The sequence below is a fragment of the Trichomycterus rosablanca genome, chromosome 14, assembly GCF_030014385.1.
Source record: "Trichomycterus rosablanca isolate fTriRos1 chromosome 14, fTriRos1.hap1, whole genome shotgun sequence".
NCBI classification, from domain to species: Eukaryota; Metazoa; Chordata; class Actinopteri; order Siluriformes; family Trichomycteridae; genus Trichomycterus; species Trichomycterus rosablanca.
The window spans coordinates 36,994,650-37,012,149 of record NC_086001.1 but is presented as its reverse complement, the minus strand read 5'-3'; the positions used below and the strand labels follow the sequence as shown (position 1 = coordinate 37,012,149).

The 17,500-nt window shown below is 49.2% G+C and overlaps 2 protein-coding genes across 5 annotated transcripts in view; one reads left to right on the top strand and one right to left on the bottom strand.

Moving 5' to 3' along the window:
- Window positions 1–8,616, bottom strand: part of n4bp2 (NEDD4 binding protein 2) — a 15,896-nt gene extending 7,280 nt beyond the window's left edge. Inside the window, exons 1-11 of the mRNA XM_063008740.1 lie at window positions 8,291–8,616; window positions 6,312–7,167; window positions 6,084–6,208; window positions 5,892–5,980; window positions 5,038–5,114; window positions 4,802–4,957; window positions 2,683–4,646; window positions 1,242–1,327; window positions 1,006–1,051; window positions 748–920; window positions 532–650 (exon numbers count right to left, since the gene is read on the bottom strand). Of these exons, the coding sequence (XP_062864810.1) occupies window positions 532–650; window positions 748–920; window positions 1,006–1,051; window positions 1,242–1,327; window positions 2,683–4,646; window positions 4,802–4,957; window positions 5,038–5,114; window positions 5,892–5,980; window positions 6,084–6,208; window positions 6,312–7,167; window positions 8,291–8,519 (3,920 nt within the window). The 5' untranslated portion in view covers window positions 8,520–8,616. The remainder of the gene's footprint in view (window positions 1–531; window positions 651–747; window positions 921–1,005; window positions 1,052–1,241; window positions 1,328–2,682; window positions 4,647–4,801; window positions 4,958–5,037; window positions 5,115–5,891; window positions 5,981–6,083; window positions 6,209–6,311; window positions 7,168–8,290) is intronic.
- A 1,704-nt stretch (window positions 8,617–10,320) lies between these two features.
- The window catches only part of pds5a (PDS5 cohesin associated factor A), a 16,192-nt gene continuing 9,012 nt past the window's right edge, over window positions 10,321–17,500 (top strand). Inside the window, exons 1-20 of one of the 4 annotated variants that reach the window (XM_063008505.1) lie at window positions 10,321–10,410; window positions 11,145–11,285; window positions 12,323–12,526; window positions 12,634–12,720; window positions 13,106–13,203; window positions 13,283–13,409; window positions 13,599–13,679; window positions 13,755–13,895; window positions 14,069–14,184; window positions 14,302–14,396; window positions 14,546–14,691; window positions 15,221–15,372; window positions 15,476–15,589; window positions 15,668–15,873; window positions 15,957–16,096; window positions 16,248–16,363; window positions 16,631–16,736; window positions 16,878–17,038; window positions 17,147–17,270; window positions 17,378–17,500. The exon at window positions 17,378–17,500 is cut by the window's right edge and continues 36 nt beyond it. In XM_063008505.1, the coding sequence (XP_062864575.1) occupies window positions 11,169–11,285; window positions 12,323–12,526; window positions 12,634–12,720; window positions 13,106–13,203; window positions 13,283–13,409; window positions 13,599–13,679; window positions 13,755–13,895; window positions 14,069–14,184; window positions 14,302–14,396; window positions 14,546–14,691; window positions 15,221–15,372; window positions 15,476–15,589; window positions 15,668–15,873; window positions 15,957–16,096; window positions 16,248–16,363; window positions 16,631–16,736; window positions 16,878–17,038; window positions 17,147–17,270; window positions 17,378–17,500 (2,454 nt within the window). In that variant the 5' untranslated portion in view covers window positions 10,321–10,410; window positions 11,145–11,168. Of the gene's footprint in view, window positions 10,411–10,562; window positions 11,286–12,322; window positions 12,527–12,633; window positions 12,721–13,105; window positions 13,204–13,282; window positions 13,410–13,598; window positions 13,680–13,754; window positions 13,896–14,068; window positions 14,185–14,301; window positions 14,397–14,545; window positions 14,692–15,220; window positions 15,373–15,475; window positions 15,590–15,667; window positions 15,874–15,956; window positions 16,097–16,247; window positions 16,364–16,630; window positions 16,737–16,877; window positions 17,039–17,146; window positions 17,271–17,377 lie in introns of those variants that run through there. The other 3 variants (XM_063008506.1, XM_063008507.1, XM_063008508.1) reach the window with 3 other exon arrangements.

The window sequence follows — 17,500 nt, the reverse complement described above, 5'->3', positions numbered from 1 at the left end:
GCACCTATTAAAAGCGAGAAGGTTGGGGCGCCCCCTAGTGTCTGCAGGAGATAAAATCAGCCACTAGTCCGCTGGGTGGGAAAAGTCGGGACTAAAAGTGGGCAGGGTCTTCGGGGCAACATCCACTGGAATCTAGAATAGAGCTCGCCCAAACTACCTGGAACAACAACAGCTCAGCCACCAATAAGACCAGTACGACACAGAAAGGGAACTGAACTGGACCAAAGGTAGTGCTACTGAGTCCGGCCCCCCTGGGGGTCACTTTTATCCAAAGCAACCTACAGCTGTGGCCAAATACAAGGGCCTTGCTCAGGGGCCCAGCAGTGGTAGGTTGGCAGTGGTGGGGCTTTAACCGGCAACCTTCTGGATAGCTAATCCAGTACCTTAACCACGGAGCAACCACCGCCCTTCATTTACCACCACTTTATTCTGCCACTAACATGGTAAAGACATCATGGTAGCAGGTGCAGCAGTGTTGTTGGGATGTTTAAATCCCATAGGTGGAGATAGAGGAGGCTAATCTGCTCGTACTTGTGGTCTCTGAAGATGTCCCGGAGGAAGTGTCGGTCGATGCTGGGGAAGAGAGCGTAGAGCTGCTTCTCCTTCAGGAGGGCGGCACCGTCCTTGCGGTCCGGATCCATCAGCCTGGCCTGCACACACACACACACACACACACACACACACACACTTCTTACAGCTGGGAACCTTGGGAGTGTTCCAGAACACCGGGGTATGGGCTGGTTTTACCTTCTCCAGACTTTCCTGCATCACCTGCTCCTCCATCATGATGTCCCTGAGAGACACCGGCGGACGGGACGCGCTCCAGCGCTCGGCCAACAGCGCGGCGTCCTGTGCGCTACCGGCGGCCGAGTCCCACTGTTCAAACACGAGCGGCCAGGACTCGTCCCAGTAATCAGAACCTGGGTGAGGACGACACGGTCCATCAGAAAAACCAGGGTAAACATACAAGGTTAAGAAGGGTTCGGGGTTGGTGTGTGGACTCACTTTCCTGCAGTAGCTGATACGTCAGAGCTGCTCGTCTTTGTCTCTCCTACCAAAAAATAAAGGACAATCACAAATTCTCCTCATCATAACACAGCCAGAAGTAAGTGAACACCCAGTCCACCAATCGGCATAGGCCGCGCTTTACATCGTCCTACACGCCCGTCAAAAGCCCTCTCAGAAGATCTACAGGAGCATCAGGGTCCAGAATAAAGTCAGAAGATCTGGACATCAGTTACCTGGATGGTTTCCTTCCATTTCTGGTGCAGCAGTTTGGCCAGATTGAGGTCCATGAGCACCGAGCAGTCGTCCGGAGAAAACTCACCTGAGTGTTTAAACAAAAGTACTTTATTTATTTATTTACATTTATTTATTTATTTACATTTATTTATTTATTTACGTTTATTTATTTATTTACATTTATTTATTTATTTATTTACATTTATTTATTTATTTATTTACATTTATTTATTTATTTACATTTATTTATTTACATTTATTAATTTATTTATTTATTTACATTTATTTATTTACATTTATTTATTTACATTTATTTATTTACATTTATTTACATTTATTTACATTTATTTATTTATTTATTTATTTACATTTATTTATTTACATGTATTTATTTATTTACATTTATTTATTTACATGTATTTATTTATTTACATTTATTTATTTACATTTATTTATTTACTTTTATTTCTTTATTTATTTACATTTATTTATTTACATTTATTTATTTATTTACATTTATTTATTTACATTTATTTATTTACATTTTTTAAATTTATTTATTTATTTACATTTATTTATTTCAATTTTTTTAATTTATTTATTTATTTACATTTATTTATTTACTTTTATTTCTTTATTTATTTACATGCATTTATTTATTTACATGTATTTATTTATTTACATTTATTTATGTACTTTTATTTCTTTATTTATTTACATTTATTTATTTACATTTATTTATTTACATTTATTTATTTACATTTTTTAAATTTATTTATTTATTTACATTTATTTATTTATTTACATTTATTTATTTGACTTTTTAAATCATATTTCATCTACCGTCCCGTCCATCCATTATCAATTTTCTCTTTGTGGGTACACAAGTACTGACTGGAACCTGCAGTTATCAGTCTGAAGAAACCCCAGTGTGATCTGGGCACCAGATAACTGCACTAACAGGGGATCCTAATAAAGTGGCTAGAAGCTTTAAATTAATAAATGAGGCACAGTGGGTGACAACTCGTACAGAGCCACAGATAACCAACAGTCAGTAATTGTATACCCAGACAACGGAAGCACCGTTACCACCCTACGACTGTAAAAGACCTTTAACGGCTCGATTCCCATTGACATCATTGGCGACGTCTGTGGTACAACCAGCTCTCTCGACAATTCTACCTCTGCAAAGTCGTCCTCTGCCATGCTGGCCAGGGAGAACCACAGACTAGCACGTGTCCCCTCTGACTGATGCGAAGCTATCGGGTTCTTTTCTCCCCAGACAGAGTCGTACCACACAGGGAGGAACCCTCTAGAGCGAAATATTCCTCCACCAATCGACCGGTCATCAGGAATGAAGTGACGCCCCAGACCGGGGTGACCTAGCATAGAAGCTTGAGCACCGACTACAGTTTGGTGTGTAAGGTGCGGTGCGATTACCTGGAGAGACCCCGACAGGTCCGAACAGCTCAGTGAGCTGCAGAGCTAGCTCTGTGGTTAGCTTCAGCTCCAGGGTCTGAATGTTCATGGTCCCGTTGCTCCTCGGACCCGGCCTCTCTTTCTCCTTTCGTTCTTTCTCCCTCCTGCGATCCAGCTCATCCAGTCGAGTCAGGAGCGACTGTGTTATGGCGTCCACTTCTTCTTGGATCATAAAAGCTTCTGCTTCCACGTCCTCCTCCTCCCTAATATCCCATCCTGATCCTTCAGGAAGATCTGAGACCGGGATGTCCTCCTGAGGTGGTGCTGATTGGGGTTCAGGATCAGACACAGTGGGGGAATTGGAAGCGGTTTGGCTTGGTTGGGATAGATGGTTAGATCCCTCGAGTACTTCAGCTGAATCTTCAGGCTCATCAGCAATATTCTCAGTCGAGCTCTGCGGCACTGTAACCTCTCCCCTGGTGTCCTCTGTGGACCCGACTGTCAGAAGTTCCTCCTCAGCAGCCTGAACCAAACCCTCAGGAGCTGCCTGATCAGAAGCATCTTCCTTCTCATCCCTACAGAGACATTCCCCCGAATCCAGCAGGAGGTTGGTCGTCCACTCCATGTCCTGGTGACACTTCTCGAACAGGTCCTCCAGGGTCTCCAGAGGGACGTGTTTAAAGTGACACCTGAGTATCTCCAGACTGCTCTGTTTGATGGGTAACTCTCTAAGCTTGTTCTCCTCCACCTGAGACCCTTTATCATGGCGTACGCGGTACGGGATCGCCTGCGGTCCTGGAGGCTCCTCTTCTGTTGTTTTGGGGACAAAACGTAAAGGGTTTCCCTCCAAAATCACCGATCCCCGGGTGGAGTCAGCCCAGTCTGGTCCGGCACACATCCGACGCTCGGTTCTCCACAGGAGGGCAAAGTCCTGAGCGTCCGTCTGTACTGAGGAATCCACGGGAGACCCTGAAGATGCGCCGGCTAGGAACGGACTCTGATTTGTGAAGGTCAGTGCCAGTCTGTAGGATTTCCCAGCTTTCCGAGAGGAACCTTTCTTCCTCTCATGGTAGACCTCAGACTCCTTAAAGTCCACCTCACTTTCTAATCTAGGAGTCACGTCAGGGACGAGAGATGGATCGGCTTTCTTCTCTCCTTCTTCTTTTTCTGGAGTACCGACACCTGACGCATCCTGGTCTGATTCAAGCTCTTCGGTAGAGCCTTGAGAACCAGAGCCGTCATCTCCAAGAGGAGAAGATTCTCCAGACTTCCAGTCCAGAACACAATCAGGGAGAACTCTCTGATCCTCTCTTGTTGTTTCTTGAGCAATTTCACCTTCTTGAAGAAGATCTAAAAGCTTCTGGAACTCCGTTTTACCTGAAACGTTGGAATCTGAAGGTCCTCCTGATGTCTCGGGTTTATTTGTGTCTTCTTCTAAGTTTCTCACACTCAGAGACGCTGACTTGCGACTCCTCTGAGCGCGCTGTTGGAGGCTCTCAGAAGGCCAGTCACCCACAAAATCCAGCTGTTTAACGTCGGCGGCCCGTACGCCCTCTGATTCGTCCTTCTTACACCCTTCTGCTTCTTCCAAATTCCCTTCACCGTGTTCCGGAGATAGAGAGTGACCGGTGGCATCTCTGTCCGCCAGTCTGTCCCTCTCTCTCCTGACCCGCTGACCCATCGACTCTGGACACTGTTCCCAAGCCCTTTCATTCGCTTCAACGTTCTCCCTCTCAGAGAGTGAAATACTGGCTTCTAGTTCCCGGTCCAGTTCTGCTCCATCTAGCAGCTCAGACTGAAGATCTTCAGCGAGTTCTTTATAACCGGTGGATTCCGTATCGCTCTCCGCTCGGTCTGTGTTTGATATACTGGGGCTACACCTCCCGTCAACCGAGGAAACGTCTGGCAGAGAGGAGGAAAGGTGCCCACCGGCTTTACCAAACCCAGAGTTGCCCACTAGGTCGGGATGAGTTCTTAAACGCTGCCTATAGGAAACAAAATGCAGAGTGTTTTCGAACCCTGTTAGAAGATCACTGAAGCCCTATGCAAGTAACCCAACTAAATTTAGCAATGACCTGATTCCCGGCTCTACCCCAACCCAGTAAAACCCTTTACATGCAACCCATGACCAGTCACCTACAGCGAGCACTGTGATGCGCCTGACTCGGGTACATCCACACCGTAGACGGCCGTGGATATGGGCTGTGACGCCATTATATTCTGGACAGATACAAAACGGTCCTGGTTGTCCAGCATGCGCCGAATCTTCTCCTTCGTTACCCCGTGTTTGGTGCGTCTACGAACAGAGACGAAGGCGTGAAAAAAACACCCGCTGATTAGGACGGTAAAATGATGACATCACTAAACACTTCATACTTCTCTAGTTCCCGCGGTTTGCTTTTCCACCAGGTGTTGGGTTCGCGGAACAGAACTCTGTACTTGTGCTTCAGGGCCTGGAGAGAACGCAGGGAAGTGTGAGAACATCCAACCAGGGAAAAAAGTTGGATGGTGGGTAGACCATCTAGATGGTGGGTAAACAATGACTGACTGACTGTAGCCAGTCTGTTGCTCTGTACACTGTCACGGCTCTGCACCCCCACTGAGCAGATGACGTCTGGGTGGTGGACATGTGACCACGACACTAATGTGGTTATTACATTGATGCACCAAATCCCAACAACACTGCTGCACTTGCTACACTCATAAGAACACACACTGCTATGTTGGTTTCGCTGCCATGACGTTCATCCACCCAAATAGCATCTGGTCCTGCAGGGGTCCCTTTCAGCTGATAAACGGGGTACAGAGGAACACATGGGCTCTAGTTAGTCATTGTAAACCCACAAGGTTCATCTAGATGGGCGGTGGAGCATAAAATAATCTTAAGACAGCACCGTGTCCAATCTGGGGCCGCATCGTATCTCCTGGTAGCGTTGGGCTCTTTGGTGTAGCCGGGTACTCAAGGGTCAATCGAGTACCCGGCCGGGCGCTCATGGGGCACAATGGCTTTAAATAGAGGAGAGAAGGGTTTCAGACGAGGGTTCGATTCCTCACTGAGGCCAGCAGGGGGGCGCCAAAGCGCACCGGAAAATTGAGTCCAAATTGGGAGTGAAAGGTAAAGTGGGGGTCATCATTTACATTTTAAACACGGGCGTTTAGGCGTAGATAGTCAACAACACGAAAGAGTAGCTAGCTAAAGGAAGAGCAGATTCTTGCGCTGAAACGCTCACCAAAGCAACGTAGGGCTTCATCTCCCAACACTGCATGTTCGTGTTGTCTATAATCACAGGGTTAAAACCTCTCTCAAACGCTTCTTTGGCTGGAAAATAAAACAGGAAATTGGCGTTAATGCCTGAAACCACCCTACTCCAGACTGTGTTCACGCTGATGACGTAGGATTGACACTAAATGATGACACTCACCTCTCCGGTGGTTCCAGGCGTGAGCCTCTCCCAGCAGGTCCGGCTGATAGCAGTACATGCCGTTTCTGGTAAAGTACTCATCTGTACTCAACACCGCCCCACCGGGGTTTTGTTCCAACATGGCACTGTAAAAAAGCTCACGCAAATGAGACCCGTCATATCCAGTTCCACAGATGTATCCTCTAAAAGCTATCCCATACCACTTAACACGGGGAATAAACGTGGTACCTGGCCAGCGTGCTTTTGCCCGATCCGGGAGCCCCTCTGAGCAGCACCAGGACCTGCCCCTCCAACCTGAGTCTGCTCTGTGGAGCAAGCATCCACGACTTGGGAACGGTGGCTGAGGGCTTCAGAGGAGCCTGACTGACAGTCCAGCCTGCAGCCCACCTCAACACGGAGGGGGGATTCGTCCATGGGTTTGGGGATTGCACCACCGGTGTTATAAACGCCGGATTCTCCACGTGGGGCTGGAGAGATGAAGCCTGAACGATCCAGGTAGGGTGCAGGCCTTCAGATAGATTCACGATCTGATCAGGTCTGTGGTACGGCTTAAAGGCGGAAGTTCTTGTAACAGCACTGCTGGAATCGCTGGTTAAGTAACTAAAATCAACAGGAATCTCATCATCATGAGGTAAACATGCCCCCCCTAAACTGAGTTCATCTAAAGGTGAGGTGTTCCCTTGGACTCCAGCGGTTCTGGCGGGCGGATAGTAACCACGCTGGCTCAGAGAGCCTACATTAGTGTTGTCATCGATAGCTAACTGATCCAGCTCCAGCAAAGCTCCTCGAGGAACTGACTGTGAGGACGGTGGGGGTTTGGGCATCATAAAAGTTTCCAGTTCCTGATCAATGAGTGAATCGAACTCCTCAGTTAGACAAGTCGTTTCAGGGCTGAGCTCCTGCCGGGATGCTTCGCCGTCTGACACGGCCGACCGTTCGGATCCCGACGTGGACGGTCCTGTCCCAGACCGACGTGGTTCCAGGACAGCGGCAGCCATCTCAAAGCCTGAGATCGGTGGAGGGGTCGTGACCCTTCCTGTAGCGGCACCGGACAGCTCCAGGAGGGCGTCCATGGCATTTTCCACTGAGAGACAAAGACAGACATAAAATAAACATGTGTTTAAAGGACAAACACATAACACACAGAACGCTCGAAATGGTTTGGAACATAAGAGGCTGACGGTTCAAGTGCATGAGCTACATCCACACAAGACCGGCTTTACTTATTTGTTTGGTACATTTACATATGCATAAATTCCATGGAAATATTTCCATTCTGAAAAAGGAAGAGGATTATCCAGAATGGCGCAGACGCCAAATCCAAAAGCCAGAGTCCATCACGGAATGGGTGTGTGTTTGTGCCAGTGTTATGGGCCTGCAAGTCACATCATGCACGTGTTTCAACAGTTTGGCTTTCTGGTAAGATCTAAGATCAACCAGGTGCTAGGTGCTAGACTGGCCTGCCTGCAGTGCACACCTGTCTCCTTTTAAAAACACGTGGCACATCATGAAGACCCTGGAATGATGGGCAACTTCTATAAAGGAAAAGTGGAGTAACACTGTGCTAAAAATGGGGTGAGGGGGCATGTTGCAGCCACATTTAGAATGATTGTTGACTGGGTAAAATTAAAATATATAAAATATATATTAAATATTCTGTCTTTTGTTTTTATTTACACTTTCTTTACTGTGGGTTTGGATTTGTGAGCCCTACACCATTTGTGGCTAAGGGAGGATATGGGGTTTGTTGATTTTTGGTTTTTGTAGCCACTGGGGACACAAATTCCACCCTTATGCACCTTAAACAACATTTAAAGACAGATTTTAGGTGCAGTTTTTGAAGTTTAGAACGTTTTAATCCTAAAAAAAAAGTGGATTTTATGCGGACGGTTTGTTTTACTCGGTTTGTTTACATGGGACTGAGTTCAGTCACGTGATACAGTGTCAGTTTCACATGAGTTAATGTGTTGTATAAAATATAGAAATTAAACTGTAATGTGATGTTTGAATGTCTCTAATTAGCAGAACTGCATTATTTTATTGATATCTGTTGATTAATTTAATGTCATTATTAGATCTGGAGCAGGTTAGTGGCTAATGACACTGCTAATGCAGCTCAGTGTAAAGTTGCTGGGGCGGTTTAGTCAGTCGGGTTTAAGTTTAAACTTAAACTATATAAAAATAAAACAATTACAATTTATATTCACCTTTAAAATCAGCCTCAGAAAGCACGATGTAAATAACCACAGGGTCCAGATCTGAGAACATCTCCTGCATGTTCCTCACGACCTCGTCCCTGTTTAGCGCGCTCATGTCGGCCGCCCTGGTTACCGTGAGCTCCGGGCCTGAAGCGGCCCTGTTAGAACCGGGATTAGAATAATAAACCGGCGGTACCGAACCTCCCGCACCGGGTCCGTTTTTCTTTTTCTTTGGCATTCCGATACAACCGCGGTAATCCACTGTTCACAAGTTTGTAGCCTCTCGGGGAAAGCATTAGCATTTGTTAGCATTCGCGTTTAGCATGCTATGCTAAGCTAATGTTACAGCGAACCTAGTGGTCAGGTCTGGAATAGCACCTCTGAACATGGCGCTAATGTTTACATCCTAATGAGCAATTGCTAATGAACATTTTAAACTCTTTATAAATTACAAATACTTCAATATATATTTATCAATGTATTATTAATAAACTAATTATGTATAAAAGTTGAATTCTTGATGTGGTGTCCCTGTTATTGAATAATTATTGCATTTAATCACAGCTTTGCATCGATTGTTATTGATTTATTTTGAAAAAGTGATTATATTAAGCATTTTATTGTTTATTCTGGTACATTTACCTTTTAAAATGTGGTGGTGAAAGACTACAGAAAGACATACACTATATAGACAAAAGTACTGGGATGCCACTTCCAGTGACTCAATTTATGTGTTTCAGGCACAACACTTTCAAACAGGTGTAATAAATCACTTATATTATGGACATTATATACTTCTAACAGTTCAGGGAAGGTCCTTTCCTGTCCCAGAGAGACTGCGCTCTGTGCTTGGTTTAAAAACACAGAACCCTGACCTGGAACATCAACTGATCAATCATAGCCCAACCTTACAAATGATGTATCTTCTGACTGAACAGGCACAAATTCCCATACACTGACATACTATAAAGTATTGAAAGAAGCTTTTTAGCTGAAAAGATCACATAGAGCTGCTATATTGGAAACAGGATGTTCAACAAGCTCATGGTCAGATGTCCAAATACTTTAAGCCGTATAGGGTATATCAACAAACTTCAGAAAGGACAATCCCTGTCGTTACCAGTTCAGTGTCGGTACCAAAATGCACTTGTGCATGATCGCCCCCTTGTGGAGGCTTTGGGTTACATCTTGTACACCACAGTGGGACCACATTGCCATCATTTTTTTTTTAATGAAGCAAATTTCGTTTTGTGTTTTGTTGGGTCCTGGTAAAAATCATGGACAAAATGTGGGTCGCTTGAAAAAGGTTTGACACCCATAATTGTCACTGTATAATTCACACTCTGCTGGTACCTCAGCTTTTAAAGTAGCGAACTACTGATCAGAGGGTTACTGTTGGGCCCCCCTGAATAAGGCCCTCATACTTAAAATGCTTGCACTTTATATAATCAAGTCGTTTTAGACAGACAGACAGACAGACAGACAGACAGACAGATAGATAGATAGTTAGATAGACAGACAGACAGATAGTTAGATAGACATACAGACAGATAGTTAGACAGACAGACAGACAAATAGATAGATAGATAGATAGATAGATAGATAGATAGATAGATAGATAGATAGATAGATAGATAGATAGACAGACAGACAGACAGTTAGATAGATAGACAGACAGACAGACAGACAGACAGACAGACAGACAGATAGATAGATAGATAGATAGATAGATAGATAGATAGACAGACAGACAGACAGACAGACAGACAGACAGACAGACAGATAGTCCGCTAAGTCGCTATCACTAAACGTATTCGACTAACTTGACTCGATTTGTGGGATGTTGGTTCCAGATCTGCTCAGACTCAATAGAAAAGTTTGATTGAAGTGATTGTGAAAAAGAACCTAAAATAAAAGAAATAAACGAAGTTAAAGTATTAAGAGAATTCCTGCGCAGGTTCTCCCGGCTCTGGTTGCTCGCTGCGCGGTTCGGTTCAGGCCGACAGGGGGCGCCGCGACTCCAACTGTTATTAGGGGGGGGAAGCGAAGCCGCTTTTTTTTTCTGTGCCGAAACTACAAGCTGCTCGGATCCGAACCTGCCCAATGAATGAAAGTAACTCGTTGTTCAGGTAATGAGCGGGATGTGTGGAGTACTCGAGAGCGGACTTGTGTTCCTGAGGCGGCCGGGGAGCTAGTGTAATCATCCCGGGGATGTGTGTGTGTGTGTGTGTGTGTGTGTGTGTGTGTGTGTGTGTGTGTGTGTGTGAAGCGGCGCTGCTGCTTGTTTGACTTTAGCGGCGGTGTGTGTGTGTGGAGCTGGAGCTCTAAACCCGGGCTGGGTGAATGAAGCCGCCGGGAGCTGAAGTTAAAGTACTTTCCTGGTGTAACCGTGATGAGAGAAGCGCTCTGTGATGAGCTGCACAGTTAGCGCGCTGTGTGAGAAGCTGAGCTAATAGTTTCAGGCCTCGGCGCCTCACCGATGGCTAGGCCACGTAGCGTTAGCAGCTACAGAACACATTTAATCACGTATTCTGAATGAATTTGGGTGGTTTTATTGTATTTAAAAATTCTTTTGATCCGGACGGATAATATAGGAGGTCTGAAGGGGAGAGAAAATCCAGAGAACTCGCTTGTTTGCGGTACCTGGATCAGTTAGCACTTTGGCTAGCTCTTTAGCTGTGCGAGGCTGTTAGAAGTAGCTCAGCGCGCCGGAGCTAAACACACACACTCACCGGTGCTCGGTTTAATCCTCGGTGCGGGCGAGCGGATTCGTGATCCGTCTTTTTTCAGTTTAAAATCTGCTTATTTCGGGGGTAAAAGTGCGGCGTGTGTGTTTGCTGAACTTTTGTTTTCCCGTCCATAGAGGCCAGTAGAGGACTGTTTGGATATGGAGTTCCCGCAGCAGCACCAGAAGCCGGCGGGGGACGGGAAGATCATCTACCCGCTCGGAGTGAAGGAGATCACGGACAAGATCAGCAACGATGAGGTGGTTAAACGCTTAAAGGTGAGTGCGGGTTCAAACCGGGGCCTCGGGCGATATATCGAGGTGTATTGCGATGTGTGACGTCATATCGGTCCACATGGGGTCTAGGAGTTTAGATCCGTGTGATTCAACACGCGATCACGAGCGATTTAGGTCCTTCGCCGTCTACCGTGCATGATATTGTGGAAAGATCTGGACCAGTGTTAGTCCGTGTAGATCGGTGCCCTCGAGAACCGATCGTGCCGTTCTGATCGCTATAAGTGCTCCGGATACTTCAAGTTCTCTGGGCCCGAGCTCATCTCAGATGGACCAGAAGACGGTGGACGCCGTGAAGACACTTACAGACCCAAACGGAGTGCGCGTGCTTGCCTGGCCTGCCTGCGCCGGCTCTCATTCATACAAGTGCATTCTGGGAAGCTGTCTCGGCCGTTAAACCCAGTCGGCTTCCTACCCTCTCCCGGGTGGATAGCACCACTGAAATTGGGATCTTTGTGGGTGATCCCCCCCCCCCCCCCCCCCCTACATACATACAGACAGACAGATAGTTAGATAGATAGACATATCTCACATATAATGTGAGTCAACACGCAATCACGAGCGATTTAAGTCCTTCGCCGTCTACCGTGCATGATATTGCGGAAAGATCTGGACCAGTGTTAGTCCGTGTAGATCGGTGCCCTCGAGAACCGATCGCGCCGTTCTGATCGCTATAAGTGCTCCGGATACTTCAAGTTCTCTGGGCCCGAGCTCATCTCAGATGGACCAGAAGACGGTGGACGCCGTGAAGACACTTACAGACCCAAACGGAGTGCGCGTGCTTGCCTGGCCTGCCTGCGCATGCGGCTCTCCACGGTCCCAGTGTCTGACCCATTCACACAAGTGCATTCTGGGAAGCTGTCTCGGCCATTAAGAGCCCCCCGCCGGTTCTTGGAATCTTTTGATAATGTTATGGCCTGTAGATGGGGAAACTTCACCGTCGCGTCCCGACCCCATGAAACCGGTGCGAGGAGCTCCTAATTAAAACCTCATTTCCCAAGTGAGCTGGTTGTGCTCTGCAGTTGGTGGTGAAGACCTACATGGACATGGACCAGGACTCTGAGGAGGAGAAGCAGCAGTATCTGGCCCTCGCGCTCCACTTGGCCTCGGAGTTCTTCCTGCGCAACCCCAACAAGGACGTGCGGCTGCTGGTGGCCTGCTGCCTGGCCGATATCTTCAGGATCTACGCCCCCGAGGCTCCGTACACCTCGCACGATAAACTCAAGGTGCGCAGGCGGCTCTTCTCTTTATTCTTATATTAATTTCACATGCGCGTCGTCGCTTTGGTTTCTCCTCACGCGCGCATGCGTCTCTTCCCTTTGTGTCCTCGTAGGAGATTTTTCTGTTCATCACACGTCAGCTGAAGGGACTGGAGGACACCAAGAGTCCTCAGTTCAACAGATACTTTTACCTGCTGGAGGTAAGCGCTACCATGTTCACTACGTCTGGGCTAAACCGCCTCAATCCACACTGTGGGCGACAGAAGTAAACGTTCGGTGGAGGCCGTATCTGGTGGTCAAAAGCGTCCATATAGTCCACACGCATTAATATGGACTTAATAAGGCTCTGCTATGGGACGTTGGAGTGTGCCTGTAGGAATTTGTGCCTGCTTAGATACCGAGTCTCCCAAAGGGGGTTCGACGGAACGTCTCGTTCCCTTTCTACTGGAGCCAAGAGGGTGACCCCACAGCATGATGGGACGCTCAATCACCCATAGACATGAATACCATCCCTGTGGTGAAACGTGGTGGCGGTAGCGTCATGCTCTGTAACGTATTGATCCGTGTATGTATCTGTCTGTGAAGAACCTGGCCTGGGTGAAGTCCTACAACATCTGCTTCGAGCTGGAGGACTGTAACGAGATCTTCATCCAGCTGTTCAAAACGCTCTTCTCTGTGATCAAGTACGTCCGTGCGCTTATTCTGTACCGTAGTAGCGTAAGACGAGTAAAAATAATCGCGCCGGCGTGTTCTTCTGTCCAGCAACAGCCACAACCAGAAGGTTCAGATGCACATGCTGGACCTGATGAGCTCCATCATCACGGAGGGGGACGGAGTCACTCAGGAGCTCCTCGACACCATTCTCATCAACCTCATCCCGGCACACAAGGTAACTCGTCCTGCACCTCGCACCTCGCACCTACAGGCGCGTCTCTCGTCGCCGTAGCATTTGCACCCCCTGGTGGCAGGCTCGGGGGATAACGGGGAGCCGTGCGTGACTCGCTAGCACCTCCTGGTGTGAGATTAGTGTATCACACCCTCGTATGTAATTATATGCTGTGATATGATTCTGTCGTAGAACCTGAACAAGCAGGCGTACGACCTGGCCAAGACGCTGCTCAAGAGGACCGTCCAGGCCATCGAGAACTGCATCGCCTCGGTGAGCGCCTAACTAAGCTTTAAATACGTTTATCCCTCTGTACGGCGTGATCTCCTGACGTGCGCCGCGCTTCAGTTCTTCAATCAGGTGCTGGTGATGGGGAAGTCCTCGGTGAGCGACCTCTCGGAGCACGTGTTCGACCTCATACAGGAGCTGTTCTCCATCGACCCTCTGCTGCTGGTGTCCGTCATGCCTCAGCTGGAGTTCAAACTGAAGGTCAGACCCCCCGTGACGAGCCGAAACGTTAGAATCTAGAAGATAGTCTTGGCCGCCCGGCGACCCGTCCGGAAGCTGCTTTCGTAATGAATGGCTCAGATGCTTTGCGTTAAAGGGTGGTTCCGATATTTACTCGTGCACGACAGTCAGTGATTGTATTTCCCTCTGACCAGAGTAACGACGGCGAAGAACGGCTGGCTGTGGTGAAGCTGCTGGCTAAACTCTTCGGCGTCAAGGACTCCGAGCTGGCCACTCAGAACCGGCCGCTGTGGCAGTGCTTCTTAGGAAGGTACGCTGGGAGGACAGGGGGACGCACACACACACACACACACACACACACACACACACACACACACACGTCTGCTCCTGTATCTGTTCTAATCTTTTATTATTGATTTCTTTACAGATTTAATGATATTCACGTACCTGTGAGGTTGGAGTGTGTGAAGTTTGCCAGCCACTGCCTCATGAATCACCCAGACCTGGCCAAGGACCTCACAGGTGTGTGTGTGTGTGTGTGTGTGTGTGTGTGTGTGTGTGTGTGTGTGTGTGTGTGTGTGTGTGTGTGTGTGTGTTTACGGGACGGATACCGCCGCCGTCGCTCCCGATGAAACGCCTCACGATTGTCACTGTACCGTTAACGCCACCAGAATACCTGAAGGTGAGGTCACATGACCCCGAAGAGGCGATCCGCCACGACGTCATCGTGACCATCATCAACGCCGGGAAGAAGGACCTGAGCCTGGTGAACGATCAGCTGCTGGGCTTCGTCCGGGAGAGGATGCTGGACAAACGGGTGAGGGTCCCCCCCCCCTTCCCCAACACTAGGTGCAGCAGCGTTGGGATTTTTTTTTTTTTTTAACACTTTAGGGTCAGTGCTACACGGCGACCGCGTGGATACCGTCTCTCCAGAGCATTCGGGCGTCTTCACGGCTGCTTTACTGTGTTGCTGGCCGTCCTCTTTCTCTTTTACCTTCCTATTTAACCAAGTACAAACTGTCAAACCCCACACACACACACTTTTTTTTTGTCTTCGCTGTCCATACAGGTAATACTGACGTGTAAACGATTAACTAACAATCTGGTCAACATAAAGTTCATAAAGATTTTATCATTATCTTATTATCATGTACAGTACGGGTATGATTAGATATGGGCCTAATGTGTGTCTGTTGGTGCACCGGAGACCCCCCCCACCTCAGATTCCTTTCAGTCGCACCGCCAGGTCGCACCCTAGAAGCAACGCCATGCCCTCATGTGGGCGCCCGATGACCGGCGTGCGTGCGTGCGAGCTTTGTAGCATAAGGAGGGTTTTCTCGTTGCAGTGGCGCGTCCGCAAGGAGGCCATGATGGGCCTGGCTCAGCTCTATAAGAAGTACTGCCTGCACCACGAGGCGGGGAAAGAGTCCGCCCAAAAGATCAGCTGGATCAAAGACAAACTGCTGCACATCTACTACCAGAACAGCATCGACGACAAGTAAGAGATACCGCCATCTTCATTCTACACTTGCCTAGTAATCAGAAGGTTGCTGGTGCAAGTCCCACCTCCCCTAATGCTGTGTGTGTGTACGCGTGTGAAGGTTGCTGGTGGAGAAGATCTTTGCACAGTTCATGGTCCCTCACAACCTGGAGACGGAGGAGAAGATGAAGTGTCTGTATTATCTGTACGCCTGCTTGGACACCAACGCCGTCAAGTAAGTCCCGACCGCCGCGCCGCGCCACGCCGCGCGTGTCCCGCGCGCGCCCGCTAACGCTACCCCGTGTCCCGCCAGGGCGCTGAACGAGATGTGGAAGTGTCAGAACATGCTCCGAGGGCTGGTGAAGGAACTCCTGGACCTGCACAAGCTCCCCACGGTGAGAAACGCTTCCGATCCGATCCGCCCCGCTTGCCCTCCCGATTCTCACGCTTGTGTCGTCGTGTGCCCGCAGTCGGAGGCCAACACCGCCGCCATGTTCGCCAAGCTCATGACCGTCGCCAGTAAGTACGCGCACACGCACACACGCGCGCGCGCGCGCACAGGCGCCCCGAGACCGGCTAACGCGGCGTGTCGCCCCTCGCAGAGAACCTGCCCGACCCGGGGAAGGCGCAGGACTTCATGAAGAAGTTCAACCAGGTGCTGGGCGAGGACGAGAAGCTGCGCCTGCAGCTGGAGCAGCTCATCAGCCCCACGTGCTCCTGCAAGCAGGCCGAGCTCTGCGTGGTGAGTAGCGTCCCGGTCCCACTGAAGTCCAGGGTCGGACGGACGAGGTTCCAGACCTTCGAAGGACGGACCGTGGGTGTGAATTCCTAGCGTGACGTCATGGATTCACACGTGAGTGTGTGTGTGTGTGTACGTGTGTGCCTTTCCTCAGAGAGAGATCACGCGCAAGCTGACGTACCCCAAGCAGCCCACCAACCCCTTCCTGGAGATGGTGAAGTTCCTGCTGGAGAGAATCGCACCCGTTCACATCGACTCGGAGGCCATCAGGTAGTGGTGGTTTGTCTGACCGTAGTAAAACCCCGGTAAATAACATCCAATGAGGTTCTTACAGGGTTGTCCGTATTTCTCTGGCGTAGAGCGCTCGGTGGCACCAGTCCGGCCAATCGGATCGCGGCATTACGCGCCTGTGATGTAATTGGCTTGCTGGGGTCATGACACCTGGTGGTGAGAGAGTGTCACTACATGCAGTTATATATATATATATGTGTGTGTGTGTGTGTGTGTGTGTGTGTGTGTGTGTGTGTGTGTGTGTAGTGCTCTGGTGAAGCTTTTGAACAAATCCATCGAGGGCACCGCTGACGACGAGGACGAGGGCGTGACCCCCGACACGGCCATCCGCGCAGGACTGGAATTACTCAAGGTGAGCTCACACACACACACACACACACACACACACACACACACACACACACACACACACGCGCGATCACGAGCGCGTTCCCTACCCAAGAGGACGAGGACGGCCGGTAACCAGACCTCCCCCCCCCCCTCTCTCTCTCAGGTGTTGTCCTTCACCCACCCCACGTCCTTCCACTCGGCCGAGACCTACGAGTCCCTGCTGCAGTGCCTGAAGATGGAGGACGACAAGGTGGCCGAGGCCGCCATCCAGATCTTCAGGAACACCGGCCAGAAGATCGAGGCCGAGCTGCAGCAGATCCGATCGTAAGAGGCTCCGCCCCCGCCCCCGCCGCGCCCCTTCTCCCTGCCCCTTGTTCACATCGTGTGTGTGTGTGTGTGTGTGTGTGTGTGTGTGTGTGTGTGTGTGTGTAGGACTCTGATCCCCGTCCTGCACCAGAAAGCCAAACGCGGGACCCCCCACCAGGCCAAGCAGGCCGTGCACTGCATCCACTCCATCTTCCACAACAAGGAGGTCCAGCTGGCTCAGATATTCGAGGTAAACGCTGCGCTCTACGTGTATCCTCCACCACTTCTATATATCGTTAAGATACCGGACTGGCAATCGGTTCCTAATAAAGTGCTCGGGCCGGTTTCTCTCTGCAGCCTCTGTCTCGGAGCCTGAACGCCGACGTCCCGGAGCAGCTGATCACGCCCCTGGTCTCTCTGGGTCACATCTCCATGCTGGCGCCGGATCAGTTCGCGTCCCCCATGAAGTCCATAGTGGCT